The sequence below is a fragment of the Rhincodon typus genome, chromosome 2 (assembly GCF_021869965.1).
Source record: "Rhincodon typus isolate 14 chromosome 2, sRhiTyp1.1, whole genome shotgun sequence".
Classification (NCBI taxonomy): Eukaryota; Metazoa; Chordata; class Chondrichthyes; order Orectolobiformes; family Rhincodontidae; genus Rhincodon; species Rhincodon typus.
This window is the reverse complement of record NC_063333.1, coordinates 51648454-51671383: the sequence shown is the minus strand read 5'-3', so window position 1 is coordinate 51671383 and position 22930 is coordinate 51648454. Positions and strand designations below refer to the sequence as shown.

Sequence of the window (22930 nt, the reverse complement as noted above, 5' to 3'; positions counted from 1 at the left end):
AACTTGCATGAGAAAAATGTTGTACCCAGCCATGACAAATCAGGCACCATAAATCTCAATCAACAAAATGCACCAACTGAAAATATGACAGTTCCATCCTTTATGTCTATTTTCACAAAAGACAGGGAGAATCAAGCATTGTAGTCGGGAGAGTATGTAATATTGAATGGGTTGAACAAAATGAGTAATCAGCAGAGTTAATGAAGGGAGCATATTTTGATGTGGCCTGCAGGAATTTCAGTGAGGGTTTTGCCAGTTTTGATAATGGTAGACCAGTCAGAAAATAAATAGCTCATGGGATCCAAATTGAAGAAACAGGTTAGATCCAAAATTGGCTCAGTAACAAGAGCCAAAGGGTTATAGCCAACTGGCATTTTTGTGACTGGAAAGCTGTTTCTAGTGAGATTCCACAGCGTTCAATCCTATATTTCTTGTTGTTTGTTGTACATATCAATGACCTAAACTTCAATATATGGGACATGAATAAGAAGTCTGCAAATTGTATAAAAATTGCCCATGTGTTTGATAGTTAGAGAAAGAGATGTAGACTATTGGTAGGTATCAATGAACTGGTCAGAAAAGTGGCAAATGAATTCAATCCAAAGAAGTATGAAGTAATGCATTTGGGGAGGGCAAACAAGGCAAGGCCATTCATAAGGAATAGGAGGTTATGAGAAGTATGAAGGAATAGAGGAACCTTGAAGTTTATGTCCACAAATCCATTGGTAGATAAGACAGCTAAAGAAGTCATATGGGATATTTTGCTTTGTTGGCTGATGCACAGTCTGTGAGAACAGAAGGTTATGTTGAGATGTATGGAGAGTAATCAGATTGCAGCTTGTGTACTTTGTGTGGTTCAGCTCAGCACATTACAGGAAAGGTTTACCTTGCACTGGAGGGGATATATGCATGATTTACAAGTATATTGCAAGGAATGGAGAATTGCAGCTTTGAGGAAATGTCGGATAGGCTTTGTAACAGAGGATGTTGACAGAATATTCACGTGAGCTTGGTAAAATTATGACAAGCCCAGACAGAGTGCATAAGAAGGACCTATTTCTGTTAGCCAGAGTTCAATAATTGGGGCATAGATTTAGAGTTCTGGTTAGAGGGAATTGAGAAGTAATTTTTCCAGCAGAAGGTGTATAAAATCATGAGTGGCATAGAACGGATGAATACATATAGTCTTTTACCCAGGGATAGGGAATTGAAAGCTCGAGGGCATAAGTTTAAGGTGAGAGAGGAAAGATTTAAGAAAGACCTGAAGGGTCCTTCGCCTACCTCACTAACCTATACCACAATTCCACCCATTTTCACTGCCCCACATTTCTTGTTTCTCTCTGGTATTCAATTTCAAACAGATCTCAGGACCCAATTCCAAGATCACATGAGGCCTCTGACCCCAGACCCTCAATCAGGGGTGCAGTTAGCTCATTTTCCTGGATGGCTGGTTTACAATGCAGATTGATACCAGCAGTGCAGGTTTGGTCCCCATATCAACTGAGATTACCAGAAATCTCCTGCCTTCTCAAACTCATCTGAGGTGTGGTCACACTTAGATTAAACTCTTGACTGGTCTTTTCTCTCTAATGAGAGAGCAGCCCTCTAGGACTATGACAACTTTACCTTAGCTCCTGCATCTGGATCCAGACAATATCATCACCCACATTGGCACACTGGTCTGGCATAAAAGAAGAGTTGTCAAGAAGTCTGTGATTTTTAGTGCAAGTAGAGCGAAACAATAATACCTGCTTAGAGAGCTCACGTAAGAATCTGGGAAACAGAAAATTAGATTCTTATAAATGTGTTTTTTAGTCTGTAATAGTTTTTCTATTACCAGTTAATGTGTAATATGGATTGAGTAAAATATCCTGGAAACAAAGCTTTTTCAGTATTTCAGTACACCTGACAATAAAATCAACCAATTAATCAATCAATCAGTCAATCACTGGTGAAGGACGATCACTCTTCCACTGTGTAAGTATGTCCACAGATATTGTACAGGCTTTTCAGCAGCAATTTCCAGACTCTGGATTTTTTACCCAGAATTCTTCTCCTACTACCTATGTAATCTGCACCGGTAAATATCCAAGCTACAGATTCTAAACCAGGAGCTATTCAAAAATATACATCAGGAAGTAGACATGAGTCTTTGATCATGTACAGGAAGCAAAATAATGAGAGTGAATTAAACATTTGATGTAGAGGGAAAGACAGAAGGAACAAAACAAAGAATGAAATTCTGAAGGAATAATACTTCACACATTGTAAAATTACATTTTCAGTACGAGGAAGTAACTGTTGCTGTTTGACAGATATTATCGCCACTAAAAGTTTAGTGATATCTGCTTGCACTGGTCCTAAGTTTTATACCTTGATGAATCAGTAGGTACAACAACTTATATTTGCAAAGAGTAAATAATGTAATAATGTGGTAGGATTTGCTGAAGTGCCTCACAAGAACTTTATACAGCAAATAAAAGTGAGATAAGGAATATCCTGAAGGAAGAAAGCAAGGAAGAAATTTAAGGAGGATATTCCGGAGTGTGGGCCTATACAAATGAATGGTCAGTGGGCAGTTATGAAGTGGTGCATATTGTGAATGCTCTGATGACCAGCATCAGGTAGAAGTGTGCAGATATCTCAGAGAATTATGGGGATAGAGGAAATTTCAAAGATAGGGAAGAAGAAGGCTATGGAAGGATTTGAAAATAAGGGCTGGAATTTCAAGATCAAGATATTGCTTCACCAAATGCCAATGTACATAGAGATGATAGATGAATATTTCTAAGTTGGGGAAAGGTCAACAGACTTTTAGATCATCTCAAATTTATGAAGGCTGTAATGGGGAAGCCCAGAATGTGTTGAGATATTCATGCCTAAAGATGGTGAAGACATAAATAAAGGTTTCAGCAAAGGTGAACTGAGACAGGGAGTTTTCTAAAAAATATTTCATGGGATCTGGCTATCACTGAAAAGGCCAGAATTTATTGCCCACCATTAATATCCCAAAGGGCAGTTAAGAGTCAGACACATCACTCTAAGCCTGGAGTCACATGTAGGTCAGACCAGGTAAGGATAGCGAATGTATTTCCTTAAAGGGCATGAGTAGACCAGATGGGTTTTTGATAATTGACGGTGGTTACTTGGTTCCAGTCGGCTAGCGTTTTTTCCCAGATTTTTTATTGCTTTCAAATTTCATCATCTGCCAAGATAGGTTTCAAAACTAGGTCCCCAGAACATTAATCTGGAATTATGGATTACTAATCCAGCAACATTGTATTCATGTCATTACCTCCCTTCAATGGAAATAGGTAATCTTACTGATTATGCAAGGTCAGAAGTTCATCTTTGGGCCAAATTTAATACCAAGAGTAGGAACAGGCTGACTTAATCTCAGACTGAAAGTAATGTCTTCAGTCTTCACAAAATGTAATGAGACTTTACTACTGCTTATCCAGTACTACGACTACAATTTCACCCTGTTACATGGATTTCAATGAGGAATATAGCAGCAAAGTAGAGTTTCAGTGTAGCCTTTGGAGGAGCAGCACAGCTTGGATCACAACATCAGGATATTTCTGTTTATTTATTAATAATAATGGTGATACTATTGGCCTCAGCATAAAATCCAGGCCATTCATTAGTTTCTGTGTGGCATATATTTAATGTTTCACTTTAATGGAGTGGGTACATTTTACTATTATCCAGATCTCTCTTTGAGATCAAAATGATTAGTGACTTGGCAGCTGTGATGTGAGATATTTCATATTTCCATGACTGCGTCATAGTCACAAGCTGCTCCCCAGAAAGTGTGTTCATTTGGTAACCTTTAGTATATTGATAGCTCTGTGCTCGGATGTTATTAATTCAAGAGCTGCTCCAGTGCATAAACATCTATTTATAGTGCAATTTTAGGTTAGTACCAAATCAATAGAGGGACAGCAGTGCAAGTAAAGTCTACAGCAGACACCTTGAAGCACTGGAGTAGTATCACCGATGCTGCCTGCGCAAGATCCGATAAATCCACTGGGAAGAAAGATGCACCAACACCAGCGCCCTCAACCAGGCCAACATTCCTAACATCGAGGGACTGACCACCCTTGACTGGCTACAATGGGCTGGGCATATTGTCTGCATGACCAACACGAGACTCCCCAAGCAGGTGCTCTACTCCCAGCTCTGAAAACAGCAGCTGAGGCCCGGGCAGACAGAGCAAGTGCTTTAGTGATACCCTCAAGGCCTCATTGGCAAAGTGCCACATTCCCACAGACACCTGGGAATCAGTGGCCCAAGACCATCTCAGGTGGAGGAGGAGCATCCGGGAAGACATCGAGCACCTTGAGACTTGCCATCGGGGAGAAAATGGAAGCCAGGCGAAAACAGTGAAAGGAATGCACTGGCACACCAATGCTTCACCCACCCCTTCTCGTGGCCACCACCTGCCCCGAGTATAACAGAGCCTGCGGTAGCCGCATTGGTCTGTACAGCTACCTACAATCTCACCCTGAGAGTGGAAGGGAGTCACGCTCATCTGCAAGGGTCTGCCAATGATGATGATGCTTCAATTGTATATAATTCTGGATCTCATCTAGAATACTGCACCTTGGCATAATTGCTCAGTTTTCATTTGGTAAAGGTATCAGGGGATATGGAGCAGAACAGAGTAACTGGAATCAAAACACAGATTATCCATGAGTTAAAGAAATAATCAAATAGGCTTAAGGGACTGAATGGCCTGCTCTTATGTTCCAGATCTAACATAAACACTTTTTGCATTACCACTACAACTGCAAGATACTTATACCTTCCTCAAACATTTTAACACTTTTTTATCCATGTCTATTTAATTATTACAATCAGCAAATAGCAAAAACATGTATTCTACTGATACAACTTAACTGGTTTTCCACTGTTACATAATTCAGCAATATTAAAATAATTAGGACTAGGCTAAGTATTTCTCATGCAAGAACTTCGAGCAATTAGACTTAATGCATTTATCTACACTTTAATATTCTTTTGATAATGGAGGATGATCTCAGTAGGTTAGAATTTATATATATATATGAAAAACACATCAATTATAATGAATATCACCATTAACATGTAATTACATTTGTGTATCTTTGCTGCAGCACTTGCAAATAAACTAAATATGATTCAAAGGATGTTATATGATTTTTAAATGGCAATATGCTTTTGAAACTGAAAAACAGGTAGAATTGCAACATGAAGAAACTATCTTGAGTACATTGAGTTAGTGAAGGGGCTATGCATTTCAAAGAACTACACAATTTTAAGTTTTTAGATAGCATAATTTGGATACGTAATTTATACAATTTAGATGTCCCTTTTTATGATCATTTTCATGTCATGTCTGAGACAAGCACAATATTCAGCAGTATAGGAAAATATTTCATGCGCTTGTCTAATAAAATGTAATATTCACATTGAACTCCTTTGTACCTGAAATTGAATTAGCATTTGGAGAAATACCAGAACTGACCATCACTCTTTTGCACTTTTTGGCAGGTCTCAATTGTTCACCTTCTAAAAACAGTGCGCCTCTTACGTCTGTTGCGACTCTTGCAAAAGCTGGATCGATATTCTCAGCACAGCACTATCGTCCTAACCCTGTTGATGTCCATGTTTGCATTGTTGGCTCACTGGATGGCATGCATCTGGTATGTTATTGGCAAAATTGAAATGGAAGGGAATGATCCACTTACATGGGACATTGGTAAGTCTTCCCATTCCTGCAGTATTTTTATGTGATCATTTAAATCATAATGTAATGTAAATTATTCATATACTATCTTGTGAAAATGCATATATCTCTGTTTGCATTTTGTTAGAACAGTAAGTTAAGGACTTTACACGTTGAGTTTCATTTGAAAGGAGCACAGGTCAGAGATAGAACTACAACAGTAAAATGCTAATTCTGCAGCTTGGCTTCTTTTGAGCATGCCACAATACTGAGAATGTGAAATCAATTAATTTGCCCAATATTTTATCATCTGTTAGAAATAAATAAATTACAATTCAACTGATGTTAACTGTGTCAATGTAAATATTTTCCTTTAGAGCTAATAGCACGGTTAGTAGAAAATTTTATAAAAATCAATATTGAATCCACTTTCCTATTATTTATTTTGATTAGATTTTGTAATTTATTGTGCAAGCATTTTCAAGGAGAACTCCTATTTTGACATAGATCCTATAAACAGCAAAAGTACAATGATTAGTGATGTTGATGTCTGCTCAGTGGGTTTGGATAATATATGACAATACAAACTTGAATATAAATAGCATTAACAAGCTAGTCCAGTGCCAGAAGTAAGGAAACTTCACCTGGTTGCTGTGGGTGCCGATATCCAGTCTCTCTTAGAAGTTTTGTTTGGAGATGTTTTGCAATCAATTGACGCTGAACTGAAAGCTGCAAGCGTCAATGAATGGTAACAAATGAATGGGCTTTTTAAAGGACTCGCTATATTTGTTGTCTATACAGATGTGTCTTGTACATTGTAATGGTTGCTGTGAAATATGAATATTTACTTTGTTTCTTAGAGTCAAGACTTATGCAAGAATTAAATTTGAATGTTATTCTAGATAAGTATCACCATGCTTTTCTCAAAATGTTTCCTTATGGCATGTGAACATCACTGGCAGGAGAAACATTTGTTGCTCTTCCCTATCCTTTGTGTCAATTCTTTGCTTAGTACAGTAGACCAATATAGCAAATCCAACAATATTGTCTACTCTGGAGTACCATAGGGCAGACTCATATAGGGGCCTTGTCAAGGTGGGCTATGGTGAGAAATGTGGCAGATTAGCACAAGGTCCAAACAGTCTTATCCTGTCACTGGGAACAACTCGCTGAATCTTTTAAGCAAGTTCAGGGCATTGAGATGAGATTCTAGCTAGGTAGCTGTGAGTTGCCTGTTGAGGGGATTATTGCTTGTTAATGACTTTATTAATTGCATTCCTCACCTCATTAATATGTAGCTTCACATCCTGCTTCCCACTGGGAGCAAACCATTTGCCAAGAATTCTCGTCATGCAAGTCAGAACTGGTGCTTGCTGAATTCATCTTGCCAACTACTCCAAAGGGCCTCAACTATGGACACCTGGCGCCAACATCTCAGAGCATGCTCCATGGGCAGCATGAATCACATGTCCATGGCAATTGGTGTCTAGAATGTGCTAGTCTTTCAACAGCCTGATCGCACCTCTTTGATCCACTCACAGGATGCTTCTACACTTCAGTGCTATACTTAAGAGTGCAATGATAGCTACCACTGTAATGCTGCAGCAGGGACATAGTGCTGTCAGTGACATGGGCCCAGCTCAGGAACTGGTCCAGGCTACATACCCCAGCTATTCACTTGCGGTCATAACACTCGCTTGCTCTGAACCGACCCGATGCTTACCACATCCCTGTCCTGCCTAGATTTACCTTTTTTGTGCTTTGCTCCCTCAGCCATCGATACCAGGCTCATGAGGTCTGCAAAGCGGTCACCCAGTTTGGTCTCACCAGTGTAAAGGAGAACGACATTCTGAGCAGCAAATAGAGCTGACTGAATTGAAAGGAGTATAACTCTTCACCTGGATGTGTGTCTGGGGTGTTGGGCAGTGAGGAGGGAGGAGGTGAACGGTCAAGTGTTACGTCCTCTGCAATTGCATGTTGAGATGCTATGGGGGAGGAGGTGGTAGGAGTAGTGGAGCACAGGGTATCTTGGAGGGATCAGTTCCTGCAGAATGCTGACTGTGGAGGTGAGGGAAAGATGTATTTCATGGGGGAAACCTGTTTGAGGTGGCAGAAATGGCAGAGGAAGATCCTTTGAATGGGGAGATTGGTAGTGTGGAAAATGAGGACCTGAGGAGGAAGGGAAGGAATGGGGGCAGAATGGTAAAATGGGTTGGTCAGAGCTGAGGGCCCTGTCAATGTAGTGGAGTGAATCCTCAGTTGAGGGGAAGGAATGTCATGTTGGAGGCAGCCAATGGAAAGTGGCACCATTGGAATAGATGTGATGGAGACAGAGAAACTGAGAGAGTGGAATGGAATCCTTTCAGGAAGTAGGGTGTGAGGGAGTGTCGTCAATTCTTCATTTGATGCATTGTTTAGTATATTATCCCTCCTCTCGGTTATGATTGATTCTTTAACCAATATTGGTATACCCCTTGTATTTTATCAATGTCTCTGTCTTTCCAGAAGATTCTATATCCAGTGTTGATCCGTTATCATTGCCGCTCTTTCAGCCAAATTTCCATGGTAGCAACAATATCATGACCAAATCCATTGTGAAACTGGTACAATGAGTGCAACTTAAGAACATAGGAACAGAAGTAGGCTATTCAGCCTGACAAGCAATGTGATCATGGCTGATTAAACAATTCAATGTTTTTTCTTACTCCCTTCCCCATAATCCTGTATACCACTGGTAATCAGAAATCTATCAATTTCTATCTTAACCATGCACAAAGACTGAGCTTCCATAGCCCTTTGCGCGACAGAATACCAAGGATTCACAATCCTTTAATTTAACATATTCTCTTCATCTTGGACCTAAGTGACATCCCTCTTATTTTTAAATTGTGCCCACTACTTCTAGATTCTCCAACTAGGGGACACATCTTATCTATATCTGCCCTGCCTATCTCTTTAAGTATTGTGCAAGTTTCATTGATAATACCTCTTGTTCTTTGAAACTCTAGAGAATCCAGGCTCAGTTTGCCTGATCTCTCTTCATAGGACAGTCCACCATCCCAGGAACAAGTCTAAGGGACCTTTGTTGCACTCCCTTGATGGCAACACTACCTGCCCTGAGATAAGGAGACCAAAGCTGCACACATTCTCAAGGTGTAGTCTAACCAAGTTCCTATACAATTCAAGTAAGACTTCCCTACTCCTATACTCCAATCAAATCATCTTGCATTAAAGAATAATGCTCCATTAATCTTCCTGTTGTTTGCTGCAACTACATGTTAGTCTTCAGTAACTTATCAACAAGAACAACTACACTTAGGTAGATCGACACTTTCCAACCTCCTGTCATTAAGAAATATTCTGCATATCTATTTTTCCTAACAAACTGGAGAACTTCACATTTTGCCACATTATATTCTATCTGCCATGTTCTTGCCCATTCACGAAGCATGTACAAATTCTTCTGAAATTGCGTTACATCTTCCACACAGTGCATATTGCCACTTGGCTTTGTATCATCCACAAATTTGGAATTATTACATCTGGTCCCCACTTCTAAATCATTGAGATATATTTGTGAAAGTTGGGCTCCAAGTATTGATCCTTGCAGTACTTCACCAGATACAATGACCTATCAATGCAAGAATGACCCATTTATTTCTCCTCTCTGTTTTCTGTCTGTTAGCCAATCATTAGTCCATGCCAGTTCATTGCCTTCTATACCCTTTGCTTCAATCCTTCTAACCAGCATTCTTTCGAGGACTTTACCAAAAGCCTTCTGAAAATCTAAGTAGAATACATCCATCAACTCTGATAAAATTACAGAATCTCTACAGTGCAGAAAGAGGCCATTCTGCCTATTGAGTCTGCACCAACCCTCCAAAGAGCATCCCAACCAACCCAGACCCCCCCCCCCCCCCCCCCGAAACCTATAACCCCGCATTTACCATGGCTAACCCACTTAGCCTGCACATCTCTGGACACTCCGGGATAATTTTACCATGGCTAATCCACCTAACCTGCACATCTTTGGGCTGTGGGAGGAGACCAATATTCTTTGCATGATGGACTGGGCTGTGTTCACGACTCTACAGTTTCTTGCGGTCTTGGAAAGTGCAGTGCCATACCATGCTGTGATGCATCCAGACAAGAAGCTTTCTATGGTGCATCTATAAAAATTGCTGAGGGCCCTGTACACATGCCGAATTTCTTTACCCTCCTGAGGAAGTACAGCCATTGTTGTGCTTTCCTGATTATTGCATCAATGTGGATTGACCAGGATTGATTGTTGGTGGTCATCATTCCCAGGAATGTGATGCCCTCAACTATCTGCACCTCAGCACTATTGATGCAGACAGGGCCATGTGCTCAGCTCTGCTTCCCAAAGTCAATGACCAGTTCTTTCTGTTGGCCAGCAACTGGTCACACATAAAAACAGCAACCTTGTGAAGTGAAGTTACCCAAGTCCCAGCCATTGGCTTGGGCTGTCTTGAACCAAATCAGCTCTGATAACATAAGGTGCACATCCTTATTTGGAGGAAGAGTAATCAGGTAATCCCAAATGTGTCCTTGGGAGTGAGCCTATACTGGAAAGACACTGACTTGTCAGATGAGCTAAGAACCAACAAGGACAAGACACCACAGTTTGGTAATGTAAGGAAAAAGGATAAAAATGAAGGATTTTGGTGTTGCATCGGTGAAAACTCTGGAGATCAACCTTCACAAAGTTGTAGACCCCACGCTTGGAAACATGGAGAGGACCCCTGACAAGCGTGACCTTCTATTCTTGGGTATTAGCCTTTATTTTTGTTGCCTGTTCAGGTAACATCATTTGAAAACTGGTGGGTGTGCGCTTGGATTTTAGCCTGGTATGAATCACATGCCTGCTGTTAGCCTTTTATTAAACAAATGGTGTGAATTGTATGCCTGTTTTAACTAAACTAATAAAGTTGTTGGTTAGTTGAAACAGGTTTTACTCTTGTCCACTTTGTGCCGTGCCAATGACTGTTGTCAAGGGCAGTAACCGGGCGACACGTTGATGGAGAGATTGTTGTCTTTACACTCAATGTCTTTCCTGTATTCTGCCTCGTCTTTGTTTGAGATCCAACCTACAATGGTGGTGTTGTCAGCAAACTTGTAAATGGAGTTGGGGTGGAATTTGGCCACACAGTGTTTAAAGGGGAATATTGGGGGACTGAGCACGCTGCCTTGCGGGGCACTGGTCTTGAGGACTATGGTGGAGGAGGTGTTGTCACCCGTTCTTACTGATTGTGGTCTATTGGTCAGGAAGTCGAGGATCCTGTTCCAGAAGGGGGAGGCAAGACCTAGTTCTTAGAATTTAGAGATGAGTTTGTTTGGAATAATCGTGTTGAAGGCAGAACTGTAGTCAATAAGTAGAAGCCTGATGTAGATATCCTTATTATCCAGATATTCGAGGGATGAATGTAGGGCCAAAGAGATAACATCTGCTGTGGATCTATTGCGCTCGTAGGTGAATTGCAAAGAATCAAGGCAATTTAGTAGGCTGGAGTTGATGTGAGCCATGACCAACCTCTTGAAGAACTTCTTAATTATGGAGGTCAGAGCCACCAGGCATTCGTCATTGAGGCACACTACATGATGTTTCTTTGGCACTGAGAAGATGGTGATTTTCTTGAAGCAGGTGGGAACTTCAGACTGTAATAAGGAATGGTTAAAACTATCAGCGAATACTCCTGTCATCTGGTCCGCACAGGATCTGAATGCATGGCCGGCGACTCTACCTGGGCCAGTGGCTTTCCATGGGTTCACTCTGAAGAAGGCTGATCTAACAACTGCAGCGGTAACCATGGGTAGAGGTGCATCTGAGGCTGTTGGGATAGGTGACATCATTTCATTGACCTTCTGTTCAAAGTGAGCATAGAATGTATTGTGCTCATTAGGTAGGGATATACTGTTGCCCACGATTCTGTTTGACTTTGCTTTGTAGCATGTTATGTTGTGTAAGCCTTGCCACAAGAAACGGGTGTCTGTTTGGTTAGTCTGGGTCTCAAGCTTAGTTTGGTATTGTCTCTTGTCATGTCTGATGGCCTTATAAAGGTCATACCTAGATTTCCTGCATAGGTCAGGGTTGCCTGACTTGTACACCTCTGACATGGGCCTCAGTAGTGAGAGGATCTTCCAGTTCATCCATGGTTTCCAGTTGGGGAACATTCGGATTAATTTCTTCAACGTGCAGAATTCTGCACACTTTCTAATGAAATCTGTAATGACGATGGCATATTTGTTTAGGTTGGCCACTGAGTTCTTGAATAGGGACCAGTCCACCAACTCTTACCAGTCCCACAGAAGCCCTTCCGTTGCCTCAGACCAATACTGCACTACTTTCTGTACTGGGTTCTCTCACTTCAATTTCTGCTTGTAAGCCGGGAGGAGGAGCACAGTGTTGTGGTCTGATTTTCCAAAATGCAAATGGGGAATGGAGTGTGAGGCATCTTTGATGGTTGTATAGCAATGGTCAAGGATGTTTGGACCTCTAGTGGAACAGGAGATGTGTTGATGGTATTTTGGTAGCACATTCATGACATTGGCCTGGTTGAAGTGACCGGCTACAGTGAATCAGGCCTCAGGATATTCTGTCTGAAGACTGTTTGTAGCATTGTATACTTTGTCAAGTTCACTCTTCACTTCCACTTGGGGTGGGATGTAGACTGCTGTAAGGATAGTGGAGGTGAACTTGTGTGGGAAGTAGTTGGAATGGCACTTTACTATAAGATATTCTGGGAAGAATGGAAGAATTTGGTAGGAAGAATAGAGGCACAAAGTTTTTTTCAAAAAGGGGAAAGGATTCAGAAATCTGAAATGCAAAGAGACCTGGGAGTCCCAGTTCAGGATTCTCTTAAGGTTAATATGCAGTTTCAGTCAGCAGTTAGGAAGGCAAATGCAGTGTTGGCATCCATTTCAAAGGGGCCAGAATACAAGAGCAAAGATAAACTACTGGGGCTGTATTAGGCTCTGGTCAGACTGCATTTGGAATATTTTGAGCAGTCTTGGGCTCCATTTCTAAGGAGAGATGCCTTGGTGTTGGAGAGCATCCAGAGGAGGTTTACAAAAATAATACTGGGAATGAAGGGCTTGTCATAAGTGGAGTGGTTGAGGACTCAGCATCTGTACTTGATGGAGTTTAGAAGGATGAGGGGGAATCTGATTGAAACTACGGGATACTAAGAGGTCTGGATAGAGGAGATGTAGAGAAAATGTTTCCATTAATAGGGCAGACTAGGACCCGAGGACTTAGCTTCAAGGTGAAGGGATGACCCTTTAGAACTTAGCTGAGGAAGAATTTCTTCAGCCAGAGGGCGGTGACTCTGTGGAACTCATTGAGCAAAGGGCTGTGGAGTGTATATTGAGTGTATTTAAGACAGAGGTATTTAGGTTCTAGATTATTAAGGGGATCAAGAGTTATCAGAAGAAAGCAGGAGAACAGCGTTGAGAAACATATAAGCCATGAGTGAATGGCAAAGCACACTTGATGGGCTGAATAACCTAATTCTGCTCCTATATGTTACAATCTTATTGTCTTGTGGCAGGAATCTAAGGAGTCAAAGTAACAATTTAAGACAAATTGCACTTCCAGTAGCATCTGCTAGAATCCCTTTATGGACCCATGGTTAGGCCCAAGTAGAACTAGTGATGTGCAGCCAGTCAGGCCTAGCATTAGGCCTAATTTACATATGCTTGTTTTGAGCCTGGAATCACAGTTGCCGAGGGAGCCATCATCGCCATTATGTGTGAGGGCAATGATTGAAATTTTGTTTAAATAATACAGACAAGAGTAGTTTTCTCTGCAAGGTCCTTCATTATCCATTTGCTGTGTTGAAAAATGAAATTGCCACAAATAATATTTCTTCAAGTATAGATGGCTGCCACTTACCTCAGTGTTATTGCTTCAGATTTCTTCTTTGTTTACAAACTGTAATATTATCTTTATTTTTGCAAATTGTCTTTATCATTTTGGTGACTCAACCTGGGCTGTCTCTTTCCCAGATTTTAATAGAGCACTGCTTCGGAAAGTAAGTGTATCAATATGTCTGCAAACAATAAAGCAAATTCCATTCTACAAACAGAAGTATATGGTCGATAATGGGCAGGATTTTCCCTCTGGGATAGGGAAATTCGTCCCAAACCCATTCCCATAGAAAACAGTCACAGGCCCCTATTTCCAGAGAGCTGGTAAATTAATGACCAAAGGGCAGGCTTGCTCAATAGGCACTTCACCTGGCACCTGCAGAAAAGATTCAGAAAATATTTACCAGAATAGATGGTTTGAGTTATAAGGAAAGGTTGTTTAGGCTGGGACTTCTTTCACTGCAGCACAGGAGGTTGAGGTATAAAGGTTCATAACATCACGAGGGGTATGGATAAGGTGAATGGCAAATGTCTTTTCCGCAGGGTGGGGAATTTCAAGACTAGGGGGCATGTTTTTAAGGTGAGAGAAGAAAGATTTCAAAAAGACATAAGGGGCAATTTTTTTACACCGAATTTGGTGTGCGTGTGGAATGAACTTCCAGAGGAAGTGATGGATGTGGGTTCAGTTACAATGCTTAAAAGACATTTGGATAAATACATGAATAAGAAATGTTTGGAGGGATATGGGCCAAACACAGGCAGGTAGGACTGGTTTAGTTTGGGATTACGGTCGGCATGGACTGGTTGGATGGAAGGTTCTGTTTCCCTGCTGTATGACTCTATGACATCTATGCTGCCTATGGGGACCTGTGGTCAATTAGTTTGCCCCAGTAGGCTTTCTACCATTTATATTTACTAAATGCCATGTGGGACTGCGGAGCACTTCCATGCCTCCACTCTATTGCTGCAAGGATATCTTGGAGGGGCAGGATGCTTTTGGGGAACAGGCTGTCTGACCAGTGGTGTTATTTTTAGCTACTGCTTGCCTTGCTCCCAGCCTGGCAAGGAATCAAAATCCTGCCCAATGACCCATAAGTAATCATAAACAGAAAGATTTGAGGACTGTCTGTTCAATGTCATTATCAACACTTCTTGGATTCCTGCAGAACTGGCTATGTCATGTACATCTATTTTGAGACATGACATTCTTTGACCTTAAACAAATTTAATTATTTCCCTAACATCCTGAAATCTTATGTTTAACTTAATTTCTCTAACAAGCCTGTTCTTTTTTCTTAATTCATGATGGTCAGGTAATCATTTATTGCCCATCCCTAATTGTCCATAAGGCAGTTAAGAGTCAACCACATTGCTAAGGTCTGGAGTCACATGTAGACCAGGCCAGATAAGGATGGTACAAAAACAAAGTTACTGGAAAAGCTCAGCAGATCTGGCAGCATCTGTGAAGAAAAAAATCAGAGTTAACGTGTCGGGTCCAGTGACCCTTCCTCGGAAGAATGTCAGTTTCCTTCTCTAAAATACCAGTGAACCAGATTCTTTTTTGCTGACAATCAGCAATGCCTTCATGGTCATCGATAGACTCTTAAGGCCAGGTTCTCTTTTATATTGAATTCCAAATTCCATCACCTGTCATTGCTAGGATTTGAACATTACAAGGGACATCTGAACATTACAAGGGTCTCTAGATTAATTGTCAAGCGATAATGCCATAGGCCATTGCTTCCCCTGCAATGCTGGCTTCTAAGGGCTACATTGAGTTAAGATTAACTCAATCATTCTACAAGGACTTTGTGTCCTGTAAATTTGGATGGAGACTGGCTTTATAATGTGAAGATTAGCAGGAGGCTACGAGGCAGGCTGCTGTTTATATTGCAAAGTCAAAGCTGTCATAAGCAATTTGTGTAACTTTGATAACGTGCTTGGTTGGCTGTGAGTCAGCTCTGGTTATTGTACCTCTCTGTTGAGCCTCAGTAAAGGCAAAGCTAGAGCAAAAATACGGAGTTAATATTAAAACAAAATCACTTACGAACAAAACCTTTGTTTTTGTGTCTTTACTTATTGTTGAATATTGAGGACAAAAATATGATGCTGTATTGGATTTTTGATAGTCCATGTGTTTTGAAAGACAGAGCCATTGCTTTAAACATTTCTGCTTTCACTGCTAGAAATAGAGAGATTTTAGAAGTCACTCCATGGGAGTATTTGAAAAAGACAACAATACGTTCAAAGATGACAGAAATTCTTATTTAGAACTGCTATATGCTCTGCTTTGGGGATGATCTTTTATAAAATCAAACTGTCAACAACATTTGATGAGCAAGGCATTTGAAAAATCTGTACTGAGTTGAGATTGTTTCTGTCAAAACTTACTAAATATTGTTGACATGGGAACAATTTTGACATTTTCAGTAGCTCCTATTTATTCTGCAAGCTATAAGAATTTAAGCATACAATTTTTCCATAAGCCGTTTAAATAGACAACGTGCAGCAAGAAGCAGATTGTTCTTTTGTTTTAAATTTAAGTGGAACAGGAGATAAAGGAATGATTTCCCTGTGCGTTCTTATTTTCCTTTTCAATACCCTGCAGATTGGTGAGGCAGTTACATGAAAATTGGGGCTGCATTTTTCTGCTCCAGTTGAGTGTCAGGTCAGTAAGAGGAGCTGAAATGGAAATGGGCAGGCACTGGAATTAGCATTGTCAGCTGGCATGCTGCTTTACCAGTTGTTCTGCCCTGGACTGACAAGTTTCTTTCAGGTCAGGAGGAGGTCACACCAGAAACACACTTACTAAGCTATTAAGAATCCCATTGGAAACTTGTAGAGGGAATATGAATGGGGCATTTTCGTGTGTACCATCTTTGAGATGCACTGCAGAAATTCACTAAAGATCCTTAGACAGCACCTTGCAAATACACAACCCGCTTCCATCTAAAAGTGCAAGGGTGCAGGTACATGGGAACACCATGCAAATTCCCCTCTAAGACACTCACCATTCTGATTTGGAAATATACCACTGTTCCTTCACTGTCACTGGATCAAAATTCTGGAAGTCCCTCCCTAAGGGCATTGTGGGTCAGCTTAAGTGCATGGACTGCAGCAGTTCAAGAAGACAGCTTACTACTATGTTATCAAAGGCAACTAGGGATGGACAACAAATGCTGGTCCACAAGTAAATAAAAAAATCACATGGGTTGCCACAGGGTTAGGCCAGACACATGCATGAAGGCTGCAGTGTAGTAGGGACTAGCCACGGCTTCCCCAAAATTAAATAAGCTGATAACAGGTAAGATGGGTAAGAGGGGTGCACAGAGTTCGCAGATAGAGGCAGTAAAAAATAAAATCTCAGCAGGAGATGCAAATTCCCAGATATTTCAACAAAAGTCCTTTATGTCACTCAGACACCTTATTTATCTCTCTTGTACAAAAAGCAGTGTTTAGCTTCAATTTCATAGTTATAGTTAAAAATTTGATTTGATTAGATTTATTTTCCCATGTACCTAAGTATAGTGAAAAGCTTTGTTTACAAGCAGTACAGGCAGATCATAGTAACTAAGGACATACAGATCATAGAGTGAAAAGGTAGCTTAGACAGAGGCATACAGGTTACATCACGTAGGGCATGCGCTAGGCAAGATCAACATTAGCAAGATCTGAATTATTTGAAGTTAGACAATCCATTCATCAGACTAATAACAGCTGGGAAGAAACTGTTCCTGAACCTGCTGGTGCGTGTGTTCAAGCTTTTATATCTTCTGCCTGACAGAAGTGTTTATAGGAGAGCCTTACTGGGGTGCGATGCAACTTTGATGATGTTGGCAGCCTTTCCACATCAACGAGCAGTGTAAATTGAGTCCATGGATAGAAGGTTGGCTTCCATGATGGTCTGGACTGTGCACACCACCTTCTGTCGTTTCTTACGGTCCTGGGCAGAGCAGTTGCCATACCAGGCCGCTATGCACCCGGACAGTATGCTTTCAATGGTGCATCTGTAGAAGTTGGTGAGGGTCCTTACAGACATGCCAAATTTCCTGAGCCTAATGGGGCAAAAGAGGCGTTGTTGTGCCTTCTTGACCATCACATTTATATGGGAAGTCCAGGACAGGAACTTAATGCTCTCCACCCTCTGTGGATGGGGGCATGTTCCCCTCCTTTCTTTCTGAAATCAATGGTCAGTTCTTTAGTTTTGCTGACGTTGAGAGAGAGGTTGTTCTCACTGCACCACCTCACCAAGCCCTCTATCTCCTTTCTTTATTCTGACTCGTCATTGTTAGACATTCGTCCTGCCATGGTGGTGTTGCCAGCAAACCTGTAGATGGCGTTCATTCGGAATTTGGCAACACAGTCATGGGTGCACAAGGAGTATAGTAGGGGGCTGAGGGCACATCTTTGTAGGGCTCCAGTGTTGAGTGTTATTGTGGAGGAGGTCCAATTTGATTTGTGGTATTTCCCTCTTGAGTTCCCGTTTCAAACTCATTCATGCAAACTCTAGCAAGTCCTAAGAGCACCTCGTGCAACTTCCAGCATTTTGATGAATGTTTCTCAGTTTGTGATAATGGAAAAGCTCAGACCTAACATTCTCAGCATCTTTCTTTCGAGTCTCTGAGGTGGAGATCTCTCATCATGCCCACCTGTCCTTTCTCCATTCTGGCTGCTTTCACTCTCCCACCTTCTCTCCTTGGTGGGCTCATGACCAAAGAAAACTTTATTGATCAGTTCGTAGTCATCAGCCATTCCTGCTGCCTGTCTCACAGTTGATATTCTTTGCTCTTCGGCATGGGTTCTATTTACCAAAGTTCTTCAAAGACAATCTTCACTTTAAGATCTTCAAGCATGGCATTCACTTCTGATACCCAAGTCCCTTGCTCACAATTACTTTGCTTTACCCTTTCAACTTTAAAATTGGTTTGCCCAGGCTGTTTCCTTAAATTTCAAAATTTTTTGTCTGTGTAGTGTTGAAACCAATTTGGACACAGCTAGAATGGTCTTTTTACAGTGTCATTATCCATAGATACCTCTTCTGACAATAATGCATTTATTTTGTATGCTCCACCTGCCAACCTGCTCTGCATGGACAGTGTCCAGTTTTCCTTCAGCCATTTCATTTGCTTTATGATCTTCTCAAATGACATAAAAGGATGAATCCACTTCCTTTTCCTCATATTTTGGTTGCCTTGTACAATTTTAGACATTTCCTTCCCCTGGTCTTTAGATTATGACTAGGGTTTTCCTCATAGAACCATCTGCTCCATCTGAGGTTGCTGTCTCTAATTTGCAGCTTTTTTACTGATATTCCTTTCTCTATTCCCTTTCTTAATCCTTTTATGTATTTTGAATCTAGTGGGTAGGAAAAGTAGGCTAAAAGGCACAAAGTCTATGGATCAGAGTCAAATCCTTAAGAGATGGAATGAGATGACTTTTTCAAAGTCTTTTTGTTTTGTTTGGCGATGATGTCATTGTCAACTGAGGTAATCCGCAGGAGCTGGTCAGTTAGACCTAGTTTTGTCTTGAATTGAATGTGTTCATCCTTTTTGCAAAGTCATTGCAAGTTATTTTCCACTCAAAGTGAGGAAGAAACAGAGACTTTGCTGGGAGCTTGAATGCTTGAGTCCTACCTGTTCTGTCTCCTCCCAGATTCCACCAATCTGCCTTTTATGACAATCCAAATGCTGCTGCTGAGAAGTTACATTTTTCCCCCAAAGACACGTTGTACCAGCCTAGTGCCAATCTCTAGCCTTTTCCCATATCCCTGCACCCCATTTTTATCCAAATAATCATCCAATGCAGCATGTTTCCAAATGAAATCTGTGAAGTCCTTACAGCATCAATCTTTGCCTCCTCCTTTATTTATCCAGTGACACCCTATCTAATGCCACACAAAGACCCCTCAAGTAGACTGTGCATTTGAGTTGGCAGAGACTGTGCTTAAAGGTGTAACAGTGGTGTCTCTGATATCAGCATTTACCTCAGTAAAGACACACAAATCTCTCCTTCCAGTCAATGTTAGAAGCTATGGGAGATACAAGAAAGATCGTGAGTACTAGCCCTGGCTGAGGTTTTCCAATTAACATGAATCTTTGACATGCTGTTGGACAGAAGAAGTGCACTCCAGCCCTTTCACTGCAAATTGCCTTCCTACTCATCCTCTCTTTTAGCATTCCAGAAATACCCATTTCCCATTTCCTAACCTATTCCTCAGAGGCCTCCCTCACAATCTCCTTGGCCCCCTTCTCCATCACAGTGATGATGTCCAAATAGGTAACTCCTTCCCTTGTAAGAATATTTTCTCAGGTGTGTTATAAATGTGAGGTTTTAAACGGTTATTTTGTTTTGGGACCATTTCTTTAATTTACGATAAAACGGAGGGTGATACGTGGCCTGTTCTGAATTCTAGCTGCTAACAGGCCTGGGTGACATGGCTATTGAAGATTAAAAGGGAGGCCTTGGTTGTGCTCATAGGAAGAGAGTGTAAGGTGACAATACTTGGAAACAATGGTAGCAGGATCTGTGTTTGCAGTGATTAAATTTTTAGTCTCAAAATTCCCAGGAAAGTGTTGAGAATGTTATGTTGTAATTAGTTATGTTTAAAACTTCCACAATAGATTAGAGTTGGAGTCTAAAGAATAGCGAATTAGCATTTCAGGTTGCCAAGGACATGGGGTTTGAGAGGGAAACATCCTTTGGAAATATTAATGGTTTCAGGCCTTCCTAAGAGATCACTGAATTTTCAGGCAGGTCAGTCTCCCAGAATCCAGGAGAAGGGGCAGCTAAAACCTAAAAGTCCCAATGGTTCACTGTTCAGAAATGCATTCGAAGCTGATTGAAAAGATCATATTTAAGAGGATTTAAAACAAGGCTGAAAGATTCACCCACCTTTCGTAAGATGGAGAATCTCCAGGAAAATTCGTCACTGGGCAAGCTTTGGGGTTATAATTTACCAGGGTTGGGAAGAAAAAGAACAGAAGTAAATGCTTGGAACATGAGAACAGCATTGTAATAGTTCCATAGAGTTGAATGCTTATTTAAGCGATAGTCCAAGGTATACTTGTGAAGTGGATTTGATTTGTGTAAAGAGTGTAAGAGGAGATTCTGTTCAGTAGTTTACAGTATAGGTTGCTTATCCAAATAGTGTTTAGTTAAAGTTGTTCCTAATTAGCAGAATTAATTAGAATGAAAGTCTTGAAATGTGAAATTTTGCTGTCATCCTTTCAACTATTAACTGGAAATTTGAATTAATTTTGAAAGTTATTGGCACCCATCAAGTTCATAATAGGATTTGTGAGATAGTTTTATTCCTACAAGGTCTACAGAGAGGTTAAACCTTGTGCTAACCTTTGTGACTAGCAGTGGCAGATGGAAGCTTGCATACATCAATGCTAGCGTGTCCTCAGCTACACCAGGGCTCTAAGTGAAGGGGTCAGTGTTAACATTGGGCATACCTTCCTCTCATGTTCAGGTAAAGTATGAGCCCTTAATCTTCTCATCTGGAATGTCCGCTGGAGGTGAATACACAGAGGCCTAGCTATCCTAAGAGTTGCACCTTGTACCTACATTTCTTGCACTGGACCTCATTCTTCCCAATGTCACCTTATCTGTTCGCTCTTGATTACCTTAATCCGTGCTTTCTCAGTTGGAGAGCATGATTTTCTTCTGCTGCATTTGCCTTTCTGTCTCTTCTCCCTCAGTGCCTCGATAAGGGATCTGCAGATTCATATCTGTAAAGTGAGGAGCAGCCCTACCCTGGGATCCGGCTTTCCTGTTCCATGCTGTTGCAATTCAACAAGTTCAGTGATAGCCATAGTTATGGCTGTAGTGATCTGTTTAAATCAGGCTTGCACTTCCTGTCTCCATTCCAATCCCAACCATTTAGCAATCTGAATAACTCTCCAGCAAATTAATAAGTCGCCTGAGAAAATCTGTGCTCGTGACCACTCCTGCACAATCCATTCCCCGCATACCCACTTGCTGAGGGGTGGAATCTCAACGTAGAAATGTCAATATTTTGGCCCCAGAAGGAAAATCAGGTTTTCCATGAAATGTTGCCATAAAATTGAAATAACAAGGTGTAGAGCTGGATGAACACAGCAGGCCAAGCAGCATCGGAGGAGCAGGAAGGCTGACATTTCGGGCCTAGACCCTTCTTTTTTTCTGAAATCTGTTATCTCAGATTCTCCAGCATCTGCAGTTCCTACTATCTCTAATAAGATTGAAACATATATTTTAATACATGTTAACCATGAACCAGATTTTGGTAACAGTGATCAGAACAAAGTGACACACCTATAAGGGCATCAAGCAATATAAATGTATAAGAGGGGATAGATGCCAGGTAGAAGATTGTCTCATGCTTAGTGTTCAGAACTGAACATCCATGATGCAGACGGGATACATTGATGAGGAAAAGGAATGTGTTTAACTGTCAACTAATTCTTTGTGTTCACCACTACAGGGGGGTCACAGTCATTAACAGACAGCGAAAGCTGTCTGCAGCAAGCCTGGCCTCCACCTCTGAGAATGACAAAATGATACTCAGATGATGCACCAACACATTATCTCCATATACTCCCCACCAGTGCAGAGACAGTCATCGAGGTGGTTTTGCTTTCATGATTGGATGCAGGGTGACAACCTGGTGGGCACATCTAGGACGCATCTGTGCAACTGATGGAGGATGTAACAGCCAAGATCTCAAATATTAGGAGGACTGCTGTAGACCAGGTCTATGCTGAGTCCTATGTGCTTCTGGAAATGGCTATAAGAAACCTGCTGGAGGTGCATAGGCAGGCAGGGGAACATCTTGCAGAGATCCAGAGTGACTGACTGCAAAGCCCACACAAATCCCAAGTGCCATCATGGGTCACAATGTGAGCACGTGGCTTCCTCAATGAAGAGGTTGTGAATTGCTGTGGAGAGCCAGCTCCAACAATATTTGCTCAGACCTGCATTCTATCTCTCTAGCCATTGGTTGTGTACACTGTCGGCTAGGCCAGGGGAGGATGAAGGCACCTCAACATTCCACCAAATCCCCTTCTCCACATCAATGGCTGGTTGGCTGTCAGGGTCTGTGGCAAATTGTGTAAGCCCATTCATTCATCTGAACAGGGCATTGGTGACTTCCCGGATGCATCTGTGATTGGCGGCATGTGAGATGTCCCCACTGGAACCGTGGAAGGAATCGTTGACTTAGAAATGCAATTTTGCAGCAACTTTTAAAGCTGGTGCTATTAAATTGCCTCTCAGTCCACAGGGGCTTAGTATTTCCTAATACAGCTGTAGGTAAATAACAGAAAGCATTGACTTCCTCTCGACAGGGTC

At 41.3% G+C, this 22930-nt stretch overlaps 1 protein-coding gene across 1 annotated transcript in view; it reads left to right on the top strand.

Moving 5' to 3' along the window:
- The window catches only part of kcnh8 (potassium voltage-gated channel, subfamily H (eag-related), member 8), a 385185-nt gene that overhangs the window by 236443 nt on the left and 125812 nt on the right, over nt 1-22930 (top strand). Inside the window, exon 7 of the mRNA XM_048612148.1 lies at nt 5536-5743. Within this exon, the coding sequence (XP_048468105.1) occupies nt 5536-5743 (208 nt within the window). The remainder of the gene's footprint in view (nt 1-5535; nt 5744-22930) is intronic.